The 24,702-nt window shown below is 35.0% G+C and overlaps 1 protein-coding gene across 6 annotated transcripts in view; it reads left to right on the forward strand.

Annotated features, from left to right (window-relative positions):
• SNX13 (sorting nexin 13) overlaps nucleotides 1-24,702 on the forward strand; it is a 114,123-nt gene that overhangs the window by 79,592 nt on the left and 9,829 nt on the right. For 5 of the 6 annotated variants that reach the window (XM_086855093.1, XM_086855119.1, XM_086855113.1 and 2 more), the window contains 16 exons: nucleotides 3-124; nucleotides 2,500-2,621; nucleotides 2,765-2,866; nucleotides 3,519-3,607; nucleotides 4,056-4,139; nucleotides 6,510-6,648; nucleotides 7,091-7,179; nucleotides 7,841-7,940; nucleotides 9,445-9,638; nucleotides 10,692-10,796; nucleotides 12,386-12,518; nucleotides 13,255-13,292; nucleotides 17,572-17,641; nucleotides 20,199-20,338; nucleotides 22,690-22,797; nucleotides 23,531-23,641. In XM_086855093.1, coding sequence (XP_086711219.1) covers nucleotides 3-124; nucleotides 2,500-2,621; nucleotides 2,765-2,866; nucleotides 3,519-3,607; nucleotides 4,056-4,139; nucleotides 6,510-6,648; nucleotides 7,091-7,179; nucleotides 7,841-7,940; nucleotides 9,445-9,638; nucleotides 10,692-10,796; nucleotides 12,386-12,518; nucleotides 13,255-13,292; nucleotides 17,572-17,641; nucleotides 20,199-20,338; nucleotides 22,690-22,797; nucleotides 23,531-23,641 — 1,746 coding nt within the window. Of the gene's footprint in view, nucleotides 1-2; nucleotides 125-2,499; nucleotides 2,622-2,764; nucleotides 2,867-3,518; nucleotides 3,608-4,055; nucleotides 4,140-6,509; nucleotides 6,649-7,090; nucleotides 7,180-7,840; nucleotides 7,941-9,444; nucleotides 9,639-10,691; nucleotides 10,797-12,385; nucleotides 12,519-13,254; nucleotides 13,293-17,571; nucleotides 17,642-20,165; nucleotides 20,339-22,689; nucleotides 22,798-23,530; nucleotides 23,642-24,702 lie in introns of all 6 variants that reach the window. The other variant, XM_086855127.1, reaches the window with a different exon arrangement.

Here is a 24,702-nt window from a genome sequence, read left to right on the forward strand (position 1 = left end):
AGGTAATCCAGTTTTCTCTGAGAGACTATGTGCAGTATTGGTATTACACACTAAGTGATGATGAATCCTTTCTTCTGGAAATTAGACAGGCTCTTCAGTATGCACTTGTTCAGTTTTCTGCCAGGTAAGATTTGTTTTATTTACGTTAATATACTGTGGGTTGTATGGTAGTAGATAAGTGATTAAGTTTATCTACTAGCATAGTTCAGTGCATTTTATGGGAAGAACATATAAAAATTTAAGATTATAAGAAGTACAGTCTTTTGCTGTATAATGGAGATGATGGCGTTTGAAGTCACGATCTTTCGCAAAATGGCATTTCAAAATTTAGATCAACGTCTAAAATCACTGAACTGATTTTTTTTCTTTTTTACAACTTAAGCATTAAGTTTGTGAACCATTACATCTTTGTATTCAGGTCTTTTTTCTCTGAAGAGTAGGGCCTCTCCCAAGGTAGCTGGTCCAGTCCAAAAGTCTGAATTCAACATACGTATCATCTCAGATAATTTTTAGAGGTGGTGTGGTTCTTCCATATGTAAGAACAATGGGTATTTTAAAAACAATAGTAGTCCAGGGAATAAAGTAGAATGTCACATATGCAAACCTTTTTTTTTTAAACAGGATTGATTGAGGACAAATGGATAGTTTTTTCATTGCCCCTTATTCCTACTGGTGTTCCCTGACTTCTTGCTACTTGATTAAACAACTCATCTGGGAAACTGACTTCTTTAGTATGGCTGATTTCCCAGCCAGGGTACCACGTGCCTTTATATCCATATAATTGTTTTTATTCCATATTTATCCATATACTTGTATTTATTTCATCCCACTGTGCTTGTTACTTGCTTTGTCTGCAGAGGAGATTGTGGGTCACCTAAATATAAGTAACTTCTTAGCAATTTCAGGTGTTATCCCCTCCCTCTGTTGACTTGAAAACTTAGGTTACTGTGCTTTTCTGACAATGAGGGTCAAAGATGGGAGAGCAGGGTTTAATACTAGGAAGAAATAACTATAATAATAATTATAAATATAATAGAATAATATATAATGTAATATGGTAAAATAATGAAAATCCTAGGAGACAGTGTTGAAATGGTGAAAACTATGCTAAATAAACTGTTACAGCAAACAAACTTGTGGTTGCATGAAATGGACCTGACTACCCAGCTTCAGTGTTTTTATCTGTTTGGCAGAGTTACTTCATTGTACAATGTTGAGCACTGAGTTTGTGTCAAAGTAGGTCAAATTCTTGCAAGTTTATTTTTCTTTCCTACGGTACTATAGCTCTTCAAAAATAGGCACTGCTCCTGTGCACTTGTGTTCTGCTGTAGAAAGCAAATCAATTTTACAGGCCTAGAGCAGTTCTTCTGCAGAAAAAATGACATAGTGTATTCATAATGCCTGTAGGTGGATATAGCTGAAGCAGTTTAGGTTAGTACCATCTCCTGTACTTTCATACAGCCTGTCAGCTTCTGGGGAGAATGAGTACAGTGGGAATTTCCCAATTCCCTGACAGCTGCAGCTTTGGGAGCCTTGTGTAAGGCTGCCACCCAGAGGTTTTGTGTGGGTCTGGCTTGTGCCGGTGTTAGATCTGGACAGTTCGATCGATGGCCCTTTGGGACAATTCTGCTTCTTATTTACACGTCTAGATTTTGTGGGAGTTTTCCCTTTCTTCCAGAGTTCCTTATCTCTTTCTCTATCCTTGAGAAGAACAGGTAAGGAACAACCCAAAAAAAGGAAGTGTTCTAGAAGGGTTCCTGCTATAACAAAGTAAGCATCTTGAGGGAGTTTAGGCAATAAAATATTTAGTGCAGGGTAAGAGCTATTACTAGCATCAAGGTTCATTAAACCTATAATGCCCAATCATATTTTCAGGTTGCCTAGTAAGGCACAGATACCATAAAAATGCCTCTATCCTTTTTACACCACTAAGGAAGCAGTTTTATGTAAATCTAACAGTGACTATTTTCTGATCTAAACCTGTGTGTGTTGTTAGAAGAGTATGCTAAGTACCTCGTATAAGCTGTGGAATCAATTGTTGATAATATTAGATTGTATTTAGTTTCAAGTGAAATGTGTTTTCTCACTGGTGCATATTCTGCAAATTCAGAAGAAAACAATTTTGATTTGATGCCTTCCAAAATGGTAGGAAGTACGGCTGAAAAAGACATGGAGAGTATTTTAGTTTCACCTTGTGAACTGTTTATATCAGGACTTCTCACAGGTATTTGACAATGTCAGAAATCAGAACACTATTCTAGATGCAAATGTTGACTTTCAACTAAATCAAGCATAAATATTAATGTGGTGCAAGAGTGGTATTTTACAATATTTCGTTTTTCAGTGGATAGGCAATTAGGAGGCTGATTTATTTATTTGCTTTTCCATGTTTACTGTCAGTGTGGTTCTTGGCAGGAAGGAAGGAAAAGTAGGAATTTATTATTGTTCTTTGTGTTCACAACAAAATAATTAATTTCCATGGATGTCCTTTATTAATAGGTCAAAGGAAACAGACTGGCAGCCTTATTTCACTACACGACTTGTTGATGACTTTGGCACTCATCTTCGAGTTTTCAGAAAAGCTCAGCAAAGGATAGCAGAGAAAGGTGATCAGATGAAAGGTAATAAGTATTTTTTAATTGTGTCTGAAAAGGCTGTTATCTTATGTGTGTGAAATATAGTTAGCTTTATTTTATAACTCAAGTTTGCTCTCAAATTTCTAGTCTTGACAAAAACATGCTTTCTTTTATTTTCTTTTGCATAGATCAAGCTGAGGAACTTGTAGATACATTCTTTGAGGTTGAAGTTGAAATGGAAAAAGAAGTCTGTCGTGATCTAGTCTGCACTTCTCCCAAAGATGAAGAAGGTCTCTCTATTATTTTCTGAGTTAATATTTTAGTACAGGAGACTAAACTAAAATACTAGCAATTATGTTCACAATATGAAATGAATTAAAATCTTAGCATATGACTTTCAAAGTGTGGTTATATACCATATGTGTTTATTTCCTCTGGTTTGTACATATTAATGCTATAACTAAAACATAGCATGTGCATATGTAAGTTGTCCTCCTTTCATTGGAAGAATTTTAAGATAAAAGTACTTTTTCCTGCGAGAGAGGGGATGGTTTTGCAGATTCTTACTGCTTTTTGTTATATGTGCCTTCCTTATCACTATTCTGTAGTCTTCCTTCAAAAACCACTATAGTTTTAGGCATGGTGTTGAAGGAGGGGAAAAAAAGCTCTATATGTTAAGTAAGGAAAATGAATTAGAGTTAGGTTGTTGGGGATTTTTTAATCTTGCAATTTGGCTTTTGTTGTCTTGGGTTTGAGGTAGATCTTTTTCATCAGTGCTGCTTATATTCCATCTGAAAGGTATTCCTGTAATGCTTGGAATAGAAGAGATACATGACTGAATGTTTGAACTCAGAATCAAGTATTTATCTATGGGATTTGGTGATATCAGGGAAGTATCATAATATGCAACTCTGCTGAGAGGGTTTTGTTTTCTTTCTCTAGGATTCCTAAGGGATCTGTGTGAGGTTTTACTGTATATATTGCTACCTCCTGGAGACTTCCAGAACAAGATCATGCGATACTTTGTCAGGGTAAGTACAGACTCTAAAAGCTATCCCAATTCTTTGGTTTAATGTCATAAAAAAAATTTTAGATCTAAACTGCTGGTATTATTTTCTAAAATTGATCTAATTTAATATTATTTTCAACTAGAGTCTTGATAAGTATTTAATAGCAGTGAACAGTTTGTCTGAAATGTTTCTGAAGGGTCTTTTAACTCCATCATGACAAAAACATGAGAAAATAGATGTTGTTTTTCTCGAGGTTATTTTTTTCTTCAGGAGGTTTGTCTTGTAATTTCTTGCAATTACAAATTACATTTGTAGTGTTAATTGGAAGAGAATGTGGTAGTGCCTATTAAATGTTTTCTGTAAGTAGACTTGTGTGTTTGAAGGTCTACACAGTGATGTTTAAATTGTTGCAGTTATACTAGCTTTATGAATAAACATATAAAATGGTCTATTATCCTTTGTTTTTTAGGAAATCCTCTCCCGAGGAATTCTTCTTCCATTAATAAACCAGCTCAGTGATCCTGATTATATTAATCAGTATGTCATATGGATGGTAAGATTAAAAATGTTTAAAATTATTTGTATTTCCAGAACATTTTCATATAAAGCTTTACTCGTGTTCCTTATAATCATGATGGATAAGTGTCTGATATAAAAGTTACCAATGGATGTTGGCAGAGATAGTGAACTCAGGGCTGCTATATTAAATTTTATATTATATTGAGTTACAAATACACATAGACACAGAGACTATATATATCTGCACTCTTCATTTTGATTGTTCAGCAGAAGTTGCCTGACTGAGGACAAATGTATCACAAAATGTAGAGTTCACTCCTCTGAATATTCTGTTTGGCCATTTGGGAAGTGTGGCAGTAACCGTGGGGGGTGTATTCCCCTGACTGTGTTTACAGTTTGGCCCTTCAAGCTTAAGAGGCCTCCAAAATAAAAACTAAGAAACATTTATTTTCTGCTAAGGAATTTCAGGGCAATTGTTTTAGGACCATTTGTGTTAACCCTAAATAATTCAACTGGATAGGCAGAAACTATTTTTTTACTTTGATAACTTCTAATGCACTTGCAAGAAAAGCCCTCAAACTATTTAAAGTAGTATTATAGTAAAGCTAACATAAATAGAATATTTGTGCTTTAATTAACAATATCAATTCTTTGTAAAGCAAGTTAAAACTTACTTTTAAATGTTATTATCCTTTATAGTTCATTAATCAAGTTTAATATTTTTCCCCCAACTTCTCTCTTTTTATTCATATATTTTAGTCTTATAGTAAACACAAGTTCTGTGCTGAATACACCCTTGAATTTCAAAGTTCTTATTACATATGGAATTATGGAATGGCTTCAAGTGTATGTGTACAATGTTTCCTTCACTCCAGCCTCCTCCATTTCATGTAAAAGTTTGCATGCATTCTACAGGTACCTGGCTTTAGGAAGAAAAAATACTGCTCATCTGGACTAGAATTTTCAATTCCCCCTTCCTCCTACGTGTGTTCTTTATTTGTAACTTGGCCTCATTCTTTATTTACTGAGCACTGTACCCAGCTGCATCCAGCGATAGGATTCTGAATTTTTTATAAAGCTTTCTGTTATGATAGTGATGTCCCAAATAACTAATTTTCAAAATTGCTTTCTGAGATGGAGAAGCAAATGTGCTGGGCAAAAGATAAGGAAAAAATTTAATACAAGTCTTATGAAATAGAGATTGTTGCAAAAATTAAGGTCAGAAATAGAGATGACTGAAATAAATCCTGGCTGCTTTTGGAACCTTTGACATAAAATCAGACTTGAATGAAAAGATCAGTTTCTGGAAAAGAGAAGTTTAAATCTAGGTTTCTAGGCATACCACAGTCTGATACTAATTCTGTTGCAATAAAATACAAAGCTTCAATATAAAATTAGAAGTTAAGTCAAACTTCTCTCTTCACAGTGAAATTCACAGATTTACAAAATGCTTTAAGTTCAAGTGTTGCCTGTATTATTGCTTTTAAAAGCAGATTTCTAGGGAGATTTTTCTATTTACTTTGATCAATGGTATCCAGTCTTCATTCTTTCTGCTTTGTGTAGCTCATGTCAATGCACTTGCTCGGTATGGACCAAGTATTACATTTCCATATCAAAGTGAGCATCTAGAAGAGGTGTGTGTGAAGTGACTTTTTTAGCTTCAGATGGTAAAACAGCATTAGAACTCAACCCTCAGCACCTGCATGCACATGTTGTAAAGCTGCCAGCCTTTCCCTGATCTCCATGCTGCATTCACAGCACAGTTTCCAGTGATCTTGGCAACACAGCAGGCTTCCTTCACTTGCACAAATTCCTTTGAGTCCCTAGAGCAGGTTCACTCTATGCTAATAGTGGTAAAATAGTATATATTTAAATAGCTTAATAGTGTTTGCCAGGGTATCTTAATTAGGGTTGCAGAGTGGAGTCATTTGCTCTTTTTTTCATCTCTGTAGGTTATGATTACATGGTAGAATGTTTTAATTGTTTTTGTAATTTTGTATCTTAAGAAGCCATTACTCTGGGAACATGTATGCTTGCTGGGGATCTGGTAAAGCTGAACCTATTCAGTTGTCTCATGATTTTCTGCCTGCTTAGCTAAGGATATAAAAGCAGAAGAAGGTGGATTGGATTTTGGAGATCTTCATTAAGGAGGTTGATGGACTCTCCATGTGTCTGTGTGTACTTCTTGAAAACAGGAAGTGATGGTGTGAAATTAGTTTTGATTATGCATGCTTTTTTCTGTCCTATTCAATGTAAAATTTCAGTACCAAAACAAGATTTATAAGTGTTAAAGAATTTTCAAAATGCCACTTTGCAATGCTGTATCAAACTAATTCACTTGAAGATAATGTCTTGTACTTTTAGCTGTTTTGCATTGTTTACACTATAAAACTTTGTGTTTCAGATTCGTGATTCCAACTGTAACTATGAGGCCTTTATGAATATTATTAAATTAAGTGATAATATAGGAGAGTTGGAAGCAGTGAAAGATAAAGCAAGTGAAGAACTGCAATATCTTCGATCTCTAGATACAGCAGGAGATGGTTAGTGCTGCACTGTTTTGCAAAATTTGAAATGCATTTACCTGCATGATCTCTGTAGATTATTTCAACAATTAAAAAATAAAAGCTCTGATGCAGCATAGTATAAAGTATTTTATTTTTAAAGAAATGCATAAGAAGTGATAAAAACTTGAGTTTTCCTTTTCATAAGTGTTTTATTGGTTGGTGTGTGTCTGATTCCTTTTGTAAATAGAGAGAATTTGATTAGCTAAGTGTATTTCTGTTAAAACTGCCTGAATGGTAGTTCTGAATTTCAGTAATATTTAAAGTATTAATGGTAGTCATTTAACCATTAATCTGAAAAAGGAGAAAGAAAAATATTTCTTCTTGTTCACTTTCATTAGCAAAGTATTTCAACTGAAAAAAACACCCCAAGACTTTGGGACTTCCTGCATTGCTGAATTGTCTTTGTTTTTGCTTTCAGATATCAATACTATAAAAAATCAAATAAACAGTTTATTATATGTTATTAAAGTATGTGATTCAAGAATTCAGAGGTTGCAGTCAGGAAAAGTAAGTGTTTTAAAACTTTTTTTAGTTTCAAAAGAGTGAGGTTACAAATGACTGACTAGTTGTTTATTTTGCTTGTTTTATAACTAAGGGTCGATAGAGTTAGTATATTTGGCTTTACTTAGTTTCTTGACTCTCTTAAGTTGACCTAGATGTGGTTCCAAGATAATGTAATATTCTGTATGTATTGACTACTAAAATGATTAAGCATTCTATAGCTGGACCTGAAGGCATTGCTGTAATGGCAAGAAATGCTATACAGGCAGAAGAAAATGTGACAGAGGTGAATTTAAGTTGTGGTGACCTGGGCTCATCAAATACTGAAATTAATTCTTGTTAATTAATTTTCTACTGCTGTCATTGTTGATGAGGTATTTGGGGTTAATTTGACCTGTAGAATATTACATGAACAGCAATATTAAAATCCAGTTTACTATGCAGCAGAATAGCTGCAGCCTGTTTTGAAGGCAAATAATTAAGGAAACCTGACCTTCTAATCTACATCTTCATTTACTAGTGTTCATGAAAATAGCTAATCATTGAGATGCTACTTTATTTTATGTAATGTAATATTTTTTAACCTATATGCTTTGTGGTAAGTAGAAGTTTTAAAAGTTAATTAAAAAAAAAAAAGGTTATCAACACACCGAACTGTGTCTTACAGGAAATAGATACTGTGAAACTGGCAGCAAACTTTGGAAAACTTTGCACAGTCCCTCTGGACCATATTCTGGTAGACAATGTTGCACTACAGTTTTTTATGGGTGAGTGTTAATTTATCTGGTCTGTTTTACTTATAAAGAATATGCTAACTCACAGCTCTGTATACTCAGAATTGCTAAATGTCAGTACTAAGAATATCCATCAGTTTTGTTGATGATTTTTTAATGCAGTGGCTGGAAACATTCCAGGAAGTTCCTGGAGTGCGTGGGAGGTACTTCCTGACACAGTTGATGAGGCAGCCAACCTAGGAAAGCACCTGTCTGAACTTGTTTACAAACAGGGTGATGTGATAGTTGGAGGCTGCCTTGGGCATAAAGTGAACACCCTCAATCAATTTACAAATGACACTTAAGTTGGGCAGGAGTGTCCATCTGCTGGAGGGAAGGAAGGCTCTTTAGAGGGAGGAAGGCTAGATTCATGGTCCAAGATAATTTGTATGAGATTCAATGAAGCCAAGTGCCTGTGCTTGTGTCAACCCCAGGCAGTGCTGCAGGCTGGGGGCAGAGTAACTGAAAACTGCCTCTCAGAAAAGCACCTGGGAGTGCTCATTGACAGCAGCTGAACATGAGCCAGGAATGAGTCCAGTTGATCAGGAAGGCCATTGGTATCTTGGCTTGTATCAGCAATAGTGTGGCCAGCAGGATTAGGGTAATGATTGTCCCCCTGTACTCAGCACTGGTGAGGCCACACCTCAAATCCTGTGTTGAATTTTTGGGACTTTCACTACAAGAAAGACATTGAGGTGCTGGAGCATGTCCAGAGAAGGGCAACGAAGCTGGAAAGGGTCTGGAGCACAAGTCTTACGTGGAGTGGCCCAGGGAACTGGGGTTGCTTATCCTGGAGAAAAGGGTGCTTGGGGGGACCTTATCACTCTCTACACTGTCTGAAAGGAGGCTGTAGTGAGGTGAAGGCTGCTTTCTTCCCCTAGGCAGCTAGCAACAGGTTGAGAGGAAATTGCCTCAAGATGTGCCAGATGAGGTTTAGATTGGGTATTAGGAAATAATGCTTCACCAAAGGGGTGAAGCATTGGCTTGACAGGCTGCCCAGGGAAGTGGTTGGGTCGCCATCCCTGGAGGTATTTAAAGGACATGTAAATGTGGTGCTTCGAAACATGGTTTATTGGTGAGCTTGGACGTATTAGATTGGCAATCTTGAACCTCTTTTCCAGTCTAAATGATCCTATGAATTCATGATTCAATGAACCTGAAATTCAGTTTGAACTTCATCTCCATTTGTATCATGCTGTACAGGCCTGTTATCCACAGTAACAGTGGATTCACTTTCTACATGTCCATTTGAGGATTCAGTGCTTAGTTCCTAGACTTTGCTGTCTGTCTTTTTTACTGATTATCACCAACATGTAGATATGTATACATATATACACATATATATCACCAATATTTATATGTATTTTTGTAATTGACTCTCTGTGACAAGTTTTCCAGATGCATAACCAGATCCTGGTGTTCCATATGTAGTCAACATCATAGAGAATTCCAAGATGTACAACAGTAACTAAGGTCACGTGGTGTCTGTTTTCTGTAGATTACATGCAGCAAACTGGTGGCCAAGCACATTTGTTTTTCTGGATGACAGTGGAAGGATACAGGGTTACAGCACAGCAACAGCTAGAGGTACTTCAAAGCCGGCAGAAAGATGGAAAACATCAGACTAATCAGACCAAGGGTCTATTAAGAGCAGCTGCATTTGGAGTTTATGAGCAATATTTATCAGAAAAGGTAGGAATAATGTAGTTCTGCAGTTTGGTGTTTATTCTTTGTACTGATACTTCTTTGAATAGTTATGGCTAGATTAATATGGCATGGTTATTATGTAGCACAAGTTGCTTACATGTTGACATCTAAGCTATTGCTTGTGTATCTTACCTCTCTCATCTTAAGCAGTAAGAAAGTCTTCCTTTTTGTGTTCCCCCTCATTTAAAAAGGCTTATATTGCCACTGACTGCCCTGTCAGAGCACTGAATATGTTCTTCAGAAGCTGACTTTCTAGAGTTAACAAACTAGAGACGATGTAAAGACAGAATAAAAAAGTATCTCTCTGCTTATTGTCTGCTTGCTGTCCTTGGCCTTCCTTTTATTCTGCCCTTCCCCCTTGCCTGCCCCCTTAAGAAGTGTTATTAAAAAAATGGAACTAAGTATTTGTCTAAACTTGGATTAAGATTGAGTTATCAGGTGAAATAGCTTCCTGTGCCTCTCTACCATTGTCTGTGTAAATTGCTAAAGTATCACCATTGGGTATCTTTCAATAGACAGTAAGGATTCCTCTGTGGAAGAAACTGCTCATCAACTGGCATTGACAAAACATCTTGGTTCTGAATTTGTTTGTGCATAAAAATCTCTCACTCAGAAATAGGCAGTTGAAAAACTGTTAACCTTTCCTCAGATGTTTCAGGACTTCATCCTATTACTTTTTTATTGACCTGTTCTTGATTTCTGAATCTTAATATTTTTCATAAATAAATAAAAACTGTTTATAAGTCCGAGTAAATCTGATTTAGGTACTGCTTCAAAATGTATGTATAAATTGTTTTTGAGGCAGTTTCTATTGTTTAATAATGAAACATCCAACTTTTAATACAAACTCTGAATTGAGTTTAGTTTTGTGGGTGGGGGGATCTGACTCCTGTATTATGTGCTAGACAGTTACAGAGATATTTGTGAAGAAGAAATTTAGTTTACTTAGAGAGTTGCAGCATTGCATTGGATTTTATTTGTTAAAGTAGAACTTTCTTACTTTTATGCTGCAAAAGTTGATTTAGATCTCTATGACAGGCATCTCCAAGAGTTAATATTGATGACAACTTAGTAGCAAAACTTGCAGAAACACTGAACCATGAGGATCCGACACCCGAAATCTTTGATGACATTCAGAGAAAGGTATACTCTATTTGTCCCTTATTTCATAAGAACTGTTAATGCTGTAGAGTATAAAACATAGTTGCAGACACTAAAAAAGAAGGAAGTCGAATATCTAAACACTAAAACCAGTACTACCATTTGCCTGTTCTGTGAAAATCATGCTCTAAATTTGTCAACTTTTGCTTTGCCATTTTTTAGCTCATGGTTTTCAAAGCAGTAGACAGCAGTAGGTGTCCTTCCTGTATTAATCTAAATACAAAACACAGTTTAGAATGATCATGTTTTCATTTCTGTTAATGCACTAATTTAAGAAAAATGTCATGAGTAGACTAAGACATACAGTTTTTGTTCAGTTATACTTCTCTTTTTCAGAGAGGTGGAATGTAATGGTCCTATATGAAGTCCAGTAGGTGTTTCTAAAAATTAGCTTGACTGGTCTTAGTTTGTTTTTGCAAACTTGCACAGTGAAGCACTCAGAAGCAGCAAGTGCTGAAGAAAAAAACAGTACATTTATTACCTGCCTATGTAGACTTTATCACTCAAGTCTAATATATGTATTTGAAAAGGAAAAGTGAATTATTAATATTCTGGCAATAACTTACATACCCAGTCTGAAATATTTTTATATTAGATTGCTACTTTCATGTTCTCATTCATGCTACAAATTAGTGATATGAGCTGTAGAATTTAGAATCACACTTGTACTTGGGACTCCCATTTAAGACTAATTAAAGCACGTTGTGAAATCTGGGCCATGCTTGTGAATTCTGCTGAAGAGCATAAATTCCCCTATATTACAAAAGAAATTAACCTCCTTTAACCTGGATGGATTGGGTTTTTTTCTGTTTTTACTAGATAATAGTACTTGAACAGTGGTCCATTGAAAAAAAGTAATTAAAATATTCTAGAGTTGACATGAATATTAAACATTATGAATTTATTCCTGCTATGTATAGCTACTAGTTTGTATGTATATATATATAATGTATAGGTTGAATACCTATGAAGGTATAATGAATACCTGTGAAGGTAAATTGTATGAGGTGGTGTGGTTAAATCTTCGTGAGGTATGGCTACATTGTATTGGCTAAACTAGAAATTGTCAGAAAGGTCACATATGATGTCTTCCGTCCCCTTCTTTCCCTCTTTTTACCTGTTGCCCTAAGTGTTTGCAGGTCTACATTTATAGTTTATCCACAAGGAGGGACTGAGATAACCCTTTATGAAATGGATAAAAACCTAATAGGTTTATACTGCAATTGCAAGGATTAAGAGCAGAGGACAGAAGCATTTACATCTATTGTGCTACTTCCCTTCCTAGATATGCACGTTTGACTAGTTAGTTATTTTCTGATAACCTTTCCATTAAGAGTAAGTCAGAGACACGTATGCACAGGTACCACAGCAGTTGAGTTCCTAAAGTTTCTATTATAAAATAAATTGTATGCAGTTCATACTTTCACTGGAAGAATTTGGAAGAGAGGCTCAAAACTTTTTTTGAGGAAAAGTTGCTTTACAAAATTTCAAGTAGAATTTATGAAAACTGCTCGGATTAATTAACAAATGCAATAAGTATTTCTGAAGTTGGCATTTTTGTTTCAATTAAGGTGTATGAGTTGATGCTGAGAGATGAGAGGTTCTACCCTTCATTCAAGCAGAATGTGTTGTATGTGCGTATGTTAGCTGAGCTGGATATGCTGAAGGATCCCAGTTTCAGAGGATCAGATGATGGTGAAGGAGGTGAGCTCTGTACCCCTAAGGGTTATTTCCTGGGACATTCTTTTCTCTGCTTTAAAATGAAAATTAAAAAATTATCCTCACTGTTTTTAGGAAACTAAATACTCCTGTGGTGTTTCTGATATTTAAATTAATTTTCCTCCTTGTGTTTTTGCATGTAAATTGTTTTGGGATTCACATAGGGTTTTCATTGTAATAAGTATATTAATCTTATACAAATTCTTGTCAGGTCTTGGTAACTAGTTTGTCACTAAAATAAAGATGTGCTTCTTCCATTCTACGTTTTTCTTGAGAATATTTAAAACTCTTCAATATGTTGGGTTCTTTTAATATATAACTCTATACTCCTCTCTGGAAATAGAAATTGAAAGTACATGGGAGATGTGGCTTTTTTAAAGCAAATAAAGTTATTATTCTTGTTAACTGAAGTACAAATCCTGTGGAAATTGTTTTTACTGTTAAACTAGCTCCTTAACAAAGCAGTACCATGTGGGGATATAAACTTAAAAAAATGTTATCTGAAGCATTTATTTAGTGTCTTTATAAACTTACATTTCTTTAAGTGTCTTTACTGGAAATCTGAAACACTTGCATGTTGCATGCAGCATTTTGCCCAGTGCCACAGTTCTCCCTCATTTTCCATAATGTTTTGTGGATGCATATTTATTTTTATCTTGCCCTACAATGGGGGAAAATCTTCTAACCTGTTTTTAACTTTCCTTTTCCTCACTGCTCCCAGAATCTTTTAATGGGTCTCCTACTGGCAGCATAAATCTGGTAAGTGCTTGGATTTTTTAAAAATTTTTTTTCTTGCCCTCAACCATAGAGAAAGTGTGATAAAATAATTTAATGTCATTACAGGTTTCACTTCACTGCAGTTGAATTTCTGAAAAAGTTTTTGAATCAAATTGAAACACACAAGTCATTAATTACTCTGTAAGATAAAACTTCTTTTTGTATTTTCCCAAGTTTAATGAAATTTTACATTGTTTTTCACAGAAACAGTTAATTTATAGAAAGCATACTTTCTCATCCCTATTTGTTTTCCTTAAATAGGTATAAATTTGGCATTATATAATAATAGGTGAAAACAAATCCTTTGAAACAGAAATCTCAAAGAATTAAATTCAAATAGACTGCAAAATTAGGCATTTAATTACAGTTTTGTTGGTTGATTATTCTTTTTCATTAGGACTTGATTTGGAAACAATAAAGTATCTGGAGTTTGTTCCAGCCATGAGTCTTTATTCTTTTAATCTATCCAATTTCAAGTTCAATTTTTTTTTTTTAAGTGATTCTTGACCTGCATCAGTTTGTCAAAACCTTTTCTTTTTTAAATGAGTGTACCTAAACCAAAAATGCAAATACAGTTTTTTAAAAAGTAAAAATCATTAAAAAGTTTGATATATATCCCATGTTTCTCCAGACAGTAGCTGAACCACAAGGTATGCAAGATTCAGTTGGGCATATGAGAGTATGTTTCCAAACCTTTTAGCTTCATGAAGGTTTACCTAGAGATTTACAATCTGCATGCAATTTCCTGGGTTATGTGATGCCTGGGCCCTTCTAGTTTGTTCTTGGAAGGTGCTGGTCATGTTTGCATGCAAAGGAATGAGTGTTTTCTAAGGGAATACATGTAACATTAATGTAAATGTTTCAGTTTGGGGGTTGGTTGTTTATGGAGTTCGGTTTTTTGGTTTTTGTGGGTTTTGGATTTTTTTTAATTTAAACTGGAATTTTCTTTCCTATTATTATCTTGTTGACATTTTGAAATGTAAAGGAAAAGGGGAAGTGTTTATCTGATACAATTTATGCAAGCTCCTGGTAGATGCAGAAGAAAAACTTAATTTAGCCATGTTTTTTTCACATGAGCCTTTTAACTGACTAATCTCTTTAAAAGAACTTTCAAATGTCTTTTAAGTATTCTTTCAAATAATGTTGTGACATACCAGAGTTATATTTTATGGATGAGGATTTGTCATTGTGGTGGCTTATCTGGCTAGTGATTGTCTGCTGCTTTGTTTCAAATGACTTTACGAGCCGAGTTAGAAAGTCCTGAAGTCTTTACCAAGCACTTTTGCAGTAGAAATAGGTATTTGCATGGGACTCCTCAAAGACTTGATTTTTGTTTTTATTGTTACAAGGGTATTTGTGGAATACTACATTGATTACAAAGAGTTAGGAACATTCTAGGAGAAATACACAAGTAAATTTCTCTTTATGGAGAGCTAGTTTTACTTTTCTGTAGTCCATATTGTTCAGGGTGTTCAGTGCTTTTACAGGTGTTTGAATACTAGTAGATTAGTTTTTGCTGGCTGAATTCCATGTCAAGAGTAAATTTCTGGACACATAGTTTAGCTCCCTTGTGTTAGTCTGTTACACAAGAAAAATAGATGTTGGAAAGGTTACTTCAAAGGTCAGGGAATTTCTGTACTTGCAGCTAAAGACAATGTATTAAATAAGAACGGGTTGTGATGTGATATTTTTAGGTTTTTAATTAACTTGTGTTCCTGTGAATGTATCTAATGGCAGAGATATTAGCTCATATTAAATATCTCTCTGTTGTGTTATCTGTTCAGGTTTCTAACTTTTAATTTACTTGTATTAATAGTAGCTGTATAGTGCCTTGCCACAGCAGTTGAGTTCCTAAAGTTTCTATTTTAAAATAAATTGTCTGCAGCTCATATTTTCACTGGAAGAATTTGGAAGAGGCTCAAAACTTTTTTTGAAGAAAAGTTGCTTTACAAAAATATCTTAATTTCTGCCTTTTGATTTGACACATTAATCTACTATATTAAATCAGTGGGTCACATTTTGGGAGTATAAAATAATTTTAAATATTTACAGACTCTTGCAGGTTTCCTCTAAAGGATCCATAATAGGAGCTTTGCATTGAGTAAATAGGAGTTACACAGGTGTTCCAAGACCTTGAAGGGCAGCAAAAGTGACTGGGTCGAACTTTGGCAGTCATTAGCATATGTCAGCTTGAACCCCACTCAGTAATCACAAAGAAATCTGAACTTGAGTGACAGTGAAGGGAAGCAGAAAAAGAATAAATAATTATGCCTTTAAAATAATAGTACTTTAGTGTCAGTATTTTGTAGCAAACAAAACATTTGAGCAGTTGACACTTGTCTTCTCTTATAACATCATATCCCTTCCATCTTACTGATAATCAAATCCTAGAGCTTTCACAACACCAAGCACCTTATCCAAACTTTCACAAATGTCTTCCGTTAGCCAGTCTCAGGCAGTACTCTGCTCCTAAATTGAACACTGCAGTACAGAGCAGCTCGCCTGACAGTGTCATGGCTGTCAGGGACTTGCTCAAGAATGGACTAAGTTGGAGTCCTGTGTCCAGCAGTGACTGAAAGCAAACACAAAGATGAAAGGAACACTCGCTTATGGTGATACTTTACCAGAATAACTCCCCAGCATCCAGTAACTTATAGATTCTTGAGGTAAAGATGATGTCTGCTGTCAAAATATTTTTGCATAAATTCATCTGTTCTACTGTTCGACAGACATAAACTTCTGGCACTGTAGCATGTAGCGGCAAAACAGATTTCCCCAAAAGGGCTTTTCTTTCTTTTACCTTTTCTCAGTCTGTGACCTTAGTACTGTAAGTCTACAAGCATATTATAAAGATATTCAGGAGACTCCCTACTGCAACATGTGTTATTCAGACACTTTTAAGCTGCCTTTTATTTGGTATCTAGACTTTATAACAGAAATGTTATTTCCCTCACCTTCAGTAGTAGACATTTAGGCAGAAACTGGTTGAAGTGGTTGAAGCAGAAAAGAGCCCTTCCTTGTAGAGAACTAGAGGAGGAAAGAATGGAATATTATGTTGGAAATTGTGGAGTTTAGATAAAGATTCATATGAAGAAGGGACAAGAGCAGAGTCTTTGAATAATTCATGTTTAAATCCTGCCTATTTTTTGATTGTAATCTGATATATTGTTTTATATTTAAGGAAACAGACGAGATTTAGAAACTAAATTGATGTAGGTAGAGGTTTTAGTTTGATATGGGCTTGGTACTGCTGACCAGTAAGTCCCATTACAGGTAACTTTTTGTGGTAAGTCACTATTAAACTGGCTTGGTTAAATTATAAAAGATAGCAGATAACTATATTCATTCTGAATGTGTTTCTTTGGAGAATTTTAGAATTCTGGGGTAAAACATATAAAGGAACTGGTATCCCATTGTCTGTGAATTCTACTTTGGTTTCTCCAACTCTATTTTTTTTTTTTTAACCTGGTAATTTAAGATTAGGATGCATAGTGGCCCATCCTCTAATACTTTCAGTTGCATATGCAAGCCTTTCAACAGTTTCAGAGAGCTTTATTATGTTAAATCATAGTAATCAAATGTATTAATTTTAACTAAAAACAAAGCTTCTCTAAAACACCCATTAGGGTTCTTTTGATCCCAGTAATTATTAAATATGGAGACAGAGCATTAACCAGCTGAAGATATACCTGCTCATTTTTTATGACAGAAAATATTCCTGAGAAAAATCTTGGCTGTTTTTTTTTTACATAAATCAGAACTTCCAGTTTCTACTGCTGTGTAACATTTGTGTAGTGCTAAAGACATTTGAAAGAAAACAGAAAGCTATGAAAGCAAAAGCCAAAAGACCTGTTACATAACATCTGTATCTCCCCAGTTGTTCTGGAGATTTTCTGGTTTGGGTTTGGGTTCTTTTTCCCAGTGCTCAGTAAAAGACTGTTTTTAGCTGTGCTTCCACTAGAGTTGAGATATCAAATTGAAGTGGCAAATATGTTTGATCAAATGTGAGTTGTCACAAAAGTATGTGTGAAATTGATGGGGGAAATGAAGGGCTATACCTTCATTTATAAGCAAGCAAAAGAAGGGCTTTGGTAGCTGGGTAGTACAAACACCTCCATTGTTACAGGGCACTAAGCTTTTAGTATAGTGAACTGAAAGTTTGAAAATTAAATAGATTAATCAAAACACATCTCAAAACCAATGTATTTCTGATATTCTTTTTTTCTCATTTTTTCCTCCTACATTCTCTCCCCTGCTGCAGTCCTTAGATGACCTTTCAAATGTCCCTTCTGATGAGACAGTTCAGCTCCATGCATACATCTCAGATACTGGTAAGTGAATCTGTTATGATATCTGCTTACTTTTTTCCCACCATTTTGAGTTTTGAAGTATTATGGACCCTTGAAATCCTAATTGTCACATTTTTTTGGCCTCACAGAACATTTGAATTCATATTTTCCATTAAATTCTTTTGGAGATCTTTACCGTATTTGTTGTGTAGGTCACAGACAATGTATCTGTACGTAAAAAGGGGTTTAATTTTTATTGCTTATTTATTACTACTTCTGCCTCTGGAGAGTCATTCATTAAACTTACTATTGAGTAGGATTTATTTTAGCAATTATTTAAAGAAATTCTGAATGCCATTTCTCTTTCTAGTCACAGAATTATAATTCTTTACTGTTTTATTGTTTTAGTATAATATTTTACCCTTATTCTTTGTGCTTCCTTACTGATTTAGGTTAGTTTAAGGAAGTGGCTTCTGTCCTTATCATGGTGTCATTTTTGGTTATCTTTTAAAAACTTTGCATAGAAATAAATTATTTTTCTTTATTACATGAGAGTAAATAAAAAAAAAATCTCAGCTATTATTTGCAAATACTCTAGTTAAATGAGATTGCATTGGTTAATTAAATTGTGAAGCGGTCTTCAGATACTTTTTTTGGTAGATTTTACTATGCAATATGCTTTTAAATATGTGCATTTATGTAGTGGACACCTGCTGTCAGCAAGCATTCAGCTGTTTTACATTTTAATTAAACCTATTCCAACTCATTGTGAGGGCAATGTGCAGTCCAAGTGTCACGGTAGTCAGTCCTCAGGGAAAGGGGAAAATTAGTTGAAATAATCAAATTCTGCTTTTTTATTAAAATGACATGTGGTACTTTTTTTTTCTGAATTAAACATAGAAGTTTTTTCATTCTGACCTAAGAAAAAAAGGAAAACTTAGAACCACATAAATTGTAAATTTTATAATCTTGAGGGCAGCACGTATTGATAACTACCAGTCTGAATACATAATGCTCCAGTTGAAGCAAGAAATCTGTACACGTTTGTATTGCAAGATTAAACTGCATTTGTGAGCAGGTTCTTCTCCTCACTAGGTCACTATCCTTTACTGTGCGTGAGGGTTATTTACAGACAGGATTATCTCTGTGTGTTTCAGGATTCACACTGTCTTGGGTTGCAAAATAAATACTAATTAAGAGGCTATGACATAAGGGGCAACAGGACAACTTATTTCTTTTTCTGCCTGAAGTGGTTCTGAAGATGCCACTTAGCAGTGTCCCTGGGATGTGGTCTGGTGGCTGCAGGGCCGAGTGGTCAATGTGAGTGTGGAGAACAGGGCTTGTGCAGCATCTGTGGGGCTGGAAGTTCCTGTCTCCAGTCTCTGGCCAGTCTTTTGGCACCATCCTGACTGCCTGCTCATTTGCCTGGGGGCTCAGCACTCAACATTCTTCTTTTAGAGGGTGGAACGGCAAAGACGAGTTGCTCTGTGCCCAGTCTTCACCTTTCTAGTGTGTAATTCTTGCATTGGCAGCAGCTGCCACTATCCTACAGGTGCTCCCTGGCTGCTGAGACAAAAGCATTATAATTCAGAGAAATCAAGACTTAAAGTACTACAGAGGATGGAATTGATGATTTCTCAGGAAAATTGTATATTATTCAGTTTGGGTGCATAGAAAAATTCAGAGACCTTGATTAATAATATTTCCATCTAGCCACTGGAAAGCTGTAGGTAGTGGATATTGGCTCAGTACTTAGAAATACAGCATGTTGCCAATTTGAACGGTGTGCAGTGTAAACAATATTGGTTCTAGGTTATTCTCTAAGTAAAATGAAAGGTTTTGAAACAATCAGTACTGGGAAAATTCTGTGAGGGAAGAATGTCCAAGAAGACTTAAATATTTAACAGAGATCGAAAAGATGTTTGCTTCTACTTGATGTAGCTGTTTGTGTTCATTTCATGTATGAATTGACTTTTCCAAACAATGTGTGTGCACACACAGCGAATGCATTATATATATGTACACATGTCTGTATATATAGTTGACTAAAATAGCATGGGGAGTGTTTTTTATCTTAGAGGTAATAACAAACTGCTGAGTTAATAACAAACTACTGATGCCAGTAACAAAACTAGATGCTTGCAACTTGCAATCACTCTCTTGTATTTATAGACTTTTTTCATGAGCTGACTTTTGCAATGTGGTTAGACTACTTTGCAGACTGGAATTTCTTCTGGTTTCACAATTCTCTTTCACTTGAATTCTTTAGGTTAAAATATCTATTTGCTATTTAAAAGTTGAAAATTTTTCTGTTTGTTTATGTTTTGCATGTCATTGAAATCTGTCTAACTTTAAAAGCTGCTTAATCTCTATGTAAGTTTATGTAGTAAGTTTTGGATGGTATCATACCATGTTTAAGTTAAAGGGATAGTTTAGTCTTCTGCTTGCATGCCCATTTTTGTCTTTCAAGTCTGTCATTCCAGACATTTCTTCACTTCACATTTGTGTCCTTTCGTCTTCCTTCTTTTGTTTGTTCCTTTTTTATTTTTGTTTTTAAAACTACTAGTCTATGCTGACTCTGACCCATATGCTGTGGCAGGAGTGTGTAATGACCACGGCAAGACCTATGCCCTGTATGCCATCACCGTCCACCGGCGAAACGCAAACAGTGAGGAGATGTGGAAGACATACCGGCGTTACAGTGACTTCCATGACTTTCACATGAGGATCACTGAGCAGGTAACCAATCTCATGAAAATCTTTATAGGTGCACATTTCTATAGCTTAATAACCAATGACTGTATGATTTCTCTATAAAAAAGAAATGGAACTTAGAAAGTCTCCCCCTCTTCCCATATGGCTTAATTTTACTTTAAATCTTTGTATGGAAGTGCTGTTGGTCTCGGAGAGATTTAGTTATATTTGTCACAGAGATTAAGAAATAAAAGCTGAGGTTGGGAAATAGGTATTTAGGTTTTAAGTGAATGTTAAGAATTGGTGGGGTCCCAAAAGGGAGAACTGGTAGCACTTCACTGTACTACTAGTAATCTGCCTTTTACTGCTGTACTTGATTTCTCAGACTCTTAACCCTCCTAAAATGAAGGAAGAAATAGAGAGCTGTAATTCACCAGCTGGTATAAAATAGAATCTACTGACATGAAAAAATGAGGAAAACATGGTGCTTTTAAACCAAGCCTTTGGAGAAGTCAGATTTGACTGCATAACCTTTGAACTAGTCAGAAGTGTCAGTTTATATCCCTTTACTCTGTTATTAAGTGAGAGTCATAGAGAACAAATTCTGTGCAGGTAAGTTAGCATTTTAAAGTTACAGCAGTAATAAAAATTGAAAAGGCTTTTATTAAAAAAGCAAACGTCTTGAATATTAGGATTACTTACAAATGAAGTCCGACTTTCCTTTGAATTTCTTATGATCTTAGTGTGCTGTCAATAAATTCGAAATACCAATTTTTATACTCCTTCAAATTGATTTTTTAAAATTAATTCAGTGTTTTGAAGAATCCTGGATCTTAGAGTGAATTAACATTCTGCTGATATGGAACAATCCTTTAAAATTAACATAACTCTAAATGAGTAGAAATAAATGGCAAAAGCAAAGATGTTCAAAATATGAAAGCTCAGCATTTCTGGTTGCTAAGTCTGATTGAATTTGCAGAGACTAGAAATGTTACCCTAGAGCACTAAGATTGCAAAAAGCAAACAGATTTCTGTGATTCCCTGTGGCATCTCAGATGCTCCCAACAGTTTTGCTTTGTCTTGACAATCTTACTGTCTTGTATGCTTGTCTGAGACATTTTTATTGACATGTTAAGGGTAAAAGTTAGAATCATTGATTTAAAATTAATAAGAAGGGCAGGGATTGTTTTTCAGAGAAAATAGTTGATCCAAAATGGAATTGAAGTTAGCAGTTCAAATATTTGAATTTTTTTTCCTTAGAGCACTGAATAGATTCACACCAGTTCCTTTAGTCAGTCATGTAATGAATACCATTTGAAGCAGATACCTATATTTAAAATCGAGGCTGTTAGTGGCTTACTTTGCTTCTGCTTAGATAGGAGAGTCCAAATGAAAACTAGACCATCTTCAGTTCAGTTATTTTCCCATATGACCTACTTGCAAGGGAGTGGGATTTGTAAAGTTGTAAAGAGCTATTCTTTGGTGCTTCCTACAGACCATAAATTATATATGAGCTTTGTGGCCTTCCAAAGTTTAATGATGCAAAAAGAGATCTTGCAGGGACTGAATGGAATCCATATCTCTAAATTTGTGATGTTGTGGTCTTTTATAAAGGAAAAGGATGCAACCTGTTTCCAGATTGTTTCTTAAAGCCTAGAATACTTTATGTTTTTCTCTTTACCACCTTAAGGATGTTATTTACAGGAAGTCTGGATTCTGTATGGGAATAGTCCTGATTCTTCAAGTTTTTTTCTTGTTGTTTTTTTGGTTTTTTGTGCATTTTACCAAATATATTCAGCCTTATTAAGTCTTAAGGCCTCTTCTTTTCCTTCTGCTTCCCTGGCACTGCCATTCTTCCTGCAAAACTAGATCAGAATACATGTCAACCAGTGCCAATCACTGTCATTACGCAGAGAAAGGGCACAGGTCTCATGACATATAGAGCATGTTGTGTTAACGTATGTATAAACTGGGTCCTGCCATCTAATTATTTCCTTAATATGCTTGATCAGGATAGGAAAGGAAAGAGATTTTAGAAAGATTTACATGTTCTCTTGAAAATCTTTACTCTTTATATAGTCTCATAATCCTAGTAACTTCATTCCAAATAGTAATGATAAATTTTGAGCCTAGGCCTTTTACACTATTGGTTTGTATTTCAAAAGAGAATTTCACAAGAAATTAAATTTTACCCTTGATAGTGTCCTGGGAATTCTCATGCATTTTTTCTTGACAGCTCTCACTTTGGCTTCTCTGAGGATTCTGAGTTCCAGGCATGATGCAGAATTATTTTTGTCAGGTGTTAGATGTTATACAAGAATAGGTGAATAGAATGTCCTTATATGAAGACTTGAAACTCTTGAAAACAGAACAAAAAATCTTCTCTTTTTTCCTAGTTTGAAAACCTTGCAAATATACTAAAACTTCCTGGCAAAAAAACATTTAACAATATGGACAGAGAATTTTTGGAAAAGAGGAAAAAAGATTTAAATGCTTATTTACAGGTAAGCTGTTACTGTTTTATTTTAGCTCTGTGCTTGGAATTATTTTTTCAGAGGTAGCTTGCTTTTGTGGTTTTTTCTTTTTGTTTAAAAAAAAAAAGCTGTGTTGTAGTTGGAGATAAATAATAGACCATAAAAACTTGATACTATCTCATAAGTTTGCATTTTCTTTGGTGCTTTGGTTTATTCTCAGCCAGTTCTGTCACAGCTTTTCTAAGCTGATGAGGTTCCAGGTATCTTGGTTTTGAGCTTCAGGCCTTTGACCTTCTCCTGCTGACATGTTTGTGGTCACTTTCTCTTGTGCTGCTGCGTAAGGATTTCCATGGCACCCACTCTAGCAGAGTAGCTAACCACACAATTCCTCTGTTCAGATAAGGCCTGTATCAGCCCAAACAAAAAAATTCAGTTGTCTTTCTTCATAGGGACTTTCTGGTCATTTAGCACTAAAATATATTGACCAAGTCAATGAACATGTTAACAGTAAATAATGAAGATGAGTAAAACACTGTGTAATGACAGTTTGATGATAAAGGTGTATATTTTTCTGTGAGATGCTATAATTACCATAGTGGTTAAAATTATGCTAATTACTAAAAAGCCCATTGTTTCTGTCTTGAGATTAGTGTAATGTTGGAATAAAATTTGGGAATGAAAAAATGCATTGCTAGATGTGATGTCTTTAATTGTGTCTTGTTCATTATATATTAAAATAACTTTAACAATCTATTTTACTCAGCTCTTGTTAAATCCTGAAATGATGAAAGCTTCTCCAGCTTTAGCCCATTATGTGTATGACTTCCTGGAGAATAAAGCCTACAGCAAAGGGAAAGGTGATTTTGCACGGAAGGTAAGAATGTTTTGTACAGTCAAGGGAACTTTAGAGAATTCATTCATGCAATGGTTACATTAAACAGATGTGTTGAACTGATATTAAAGAGCTATGTAGCTCTTTGAAATCAAACTTGCAAGTGAGTTGCTTTTAAAACTTTCAATGGCAAATTATCTCAGGACATACAGAGCCAAATAACCATTCTAATAACCATAATAGGTAAATCTGTTTGTAAGACAAGGAAATTAAATTTTGAAATTGGACACAGTGAATTGCACTGAGACTGTTACTCTAGAAGTGTGTTTGTTCCAAGTCGCTTTCTGTTAGACATCTGTGGTTTTTTGGGTTTTTTTTTATGGTCTTATTCTTTCTGATTTCTTTTTTCAGTTCTTTACTCTGTATTTGCTGCTGTTACCATGCTTTCCACTCTTCAGCTCAAAAACACGATACGTATTTCCCTTCAAAAGCACCTGTTACGTGTTTAGGTGTAACTATGCAGAGTCATTGGTCAAATTCAGAGCTCAGGGCTCTACATCCTTTTTTTTAAGCTGCCAGAACTGTCTTCAGACAAGTGGTTCTTTGTTCAGTTGACCAGTTTGTGTGAGCATCTGCTTTGCAAAAGTAGCGATTTCTAAAGTTTTAGAGACTTAGATATAAAGAGCATCTGCAGCTCTATTGTCACCTTAAATTACTGTCCTGCCTATTCTCCTTAAATAATTAACAGTGAAATAGTTAAATATTTATCAAGGTTTATATAATGACTAAGATGTGTTTTCCAGCTTAGAAGATTCTTTATAAGCGTAACTTTTCAAAGGGCATCACACTGGTATTTGTGCCTCTGTTTGGACTGAATTTAAAGTATACACTGACAGAAAAATTGTAACAGTTTCTGTGGAGCTACTTTGTCTTTAATTATTCCTGCCATGATACATACTATTCCAGTGCTGTTTAGAAGAGGCATGTCGAAACGATGAAGAGTTGAAAGCAGAATTGAAACATCTGGAAGTAGAAAGCTTGGAAGGGAGAAATGGTATTGAATGGAGAAGAAAAGGAAAATAAATTTAAGCTAAGAAAAGCCA

The sequence above is a fragment of the Cyanistes caeruleus genome, chromosome 1, assembly GCF_971803275.1.
Source record: "Cyanistes caeruleus chromosome 1, bCyaCae1.hap1.1, whole genome shotgun sequence".
NCBI classification, from domain to species: domain Eukaryota; kingdom Metazoa; phylum Chordata; class Aves; order Passeriformes; family Paridae; genus Cyanistes; species Cyanistes caeruleus.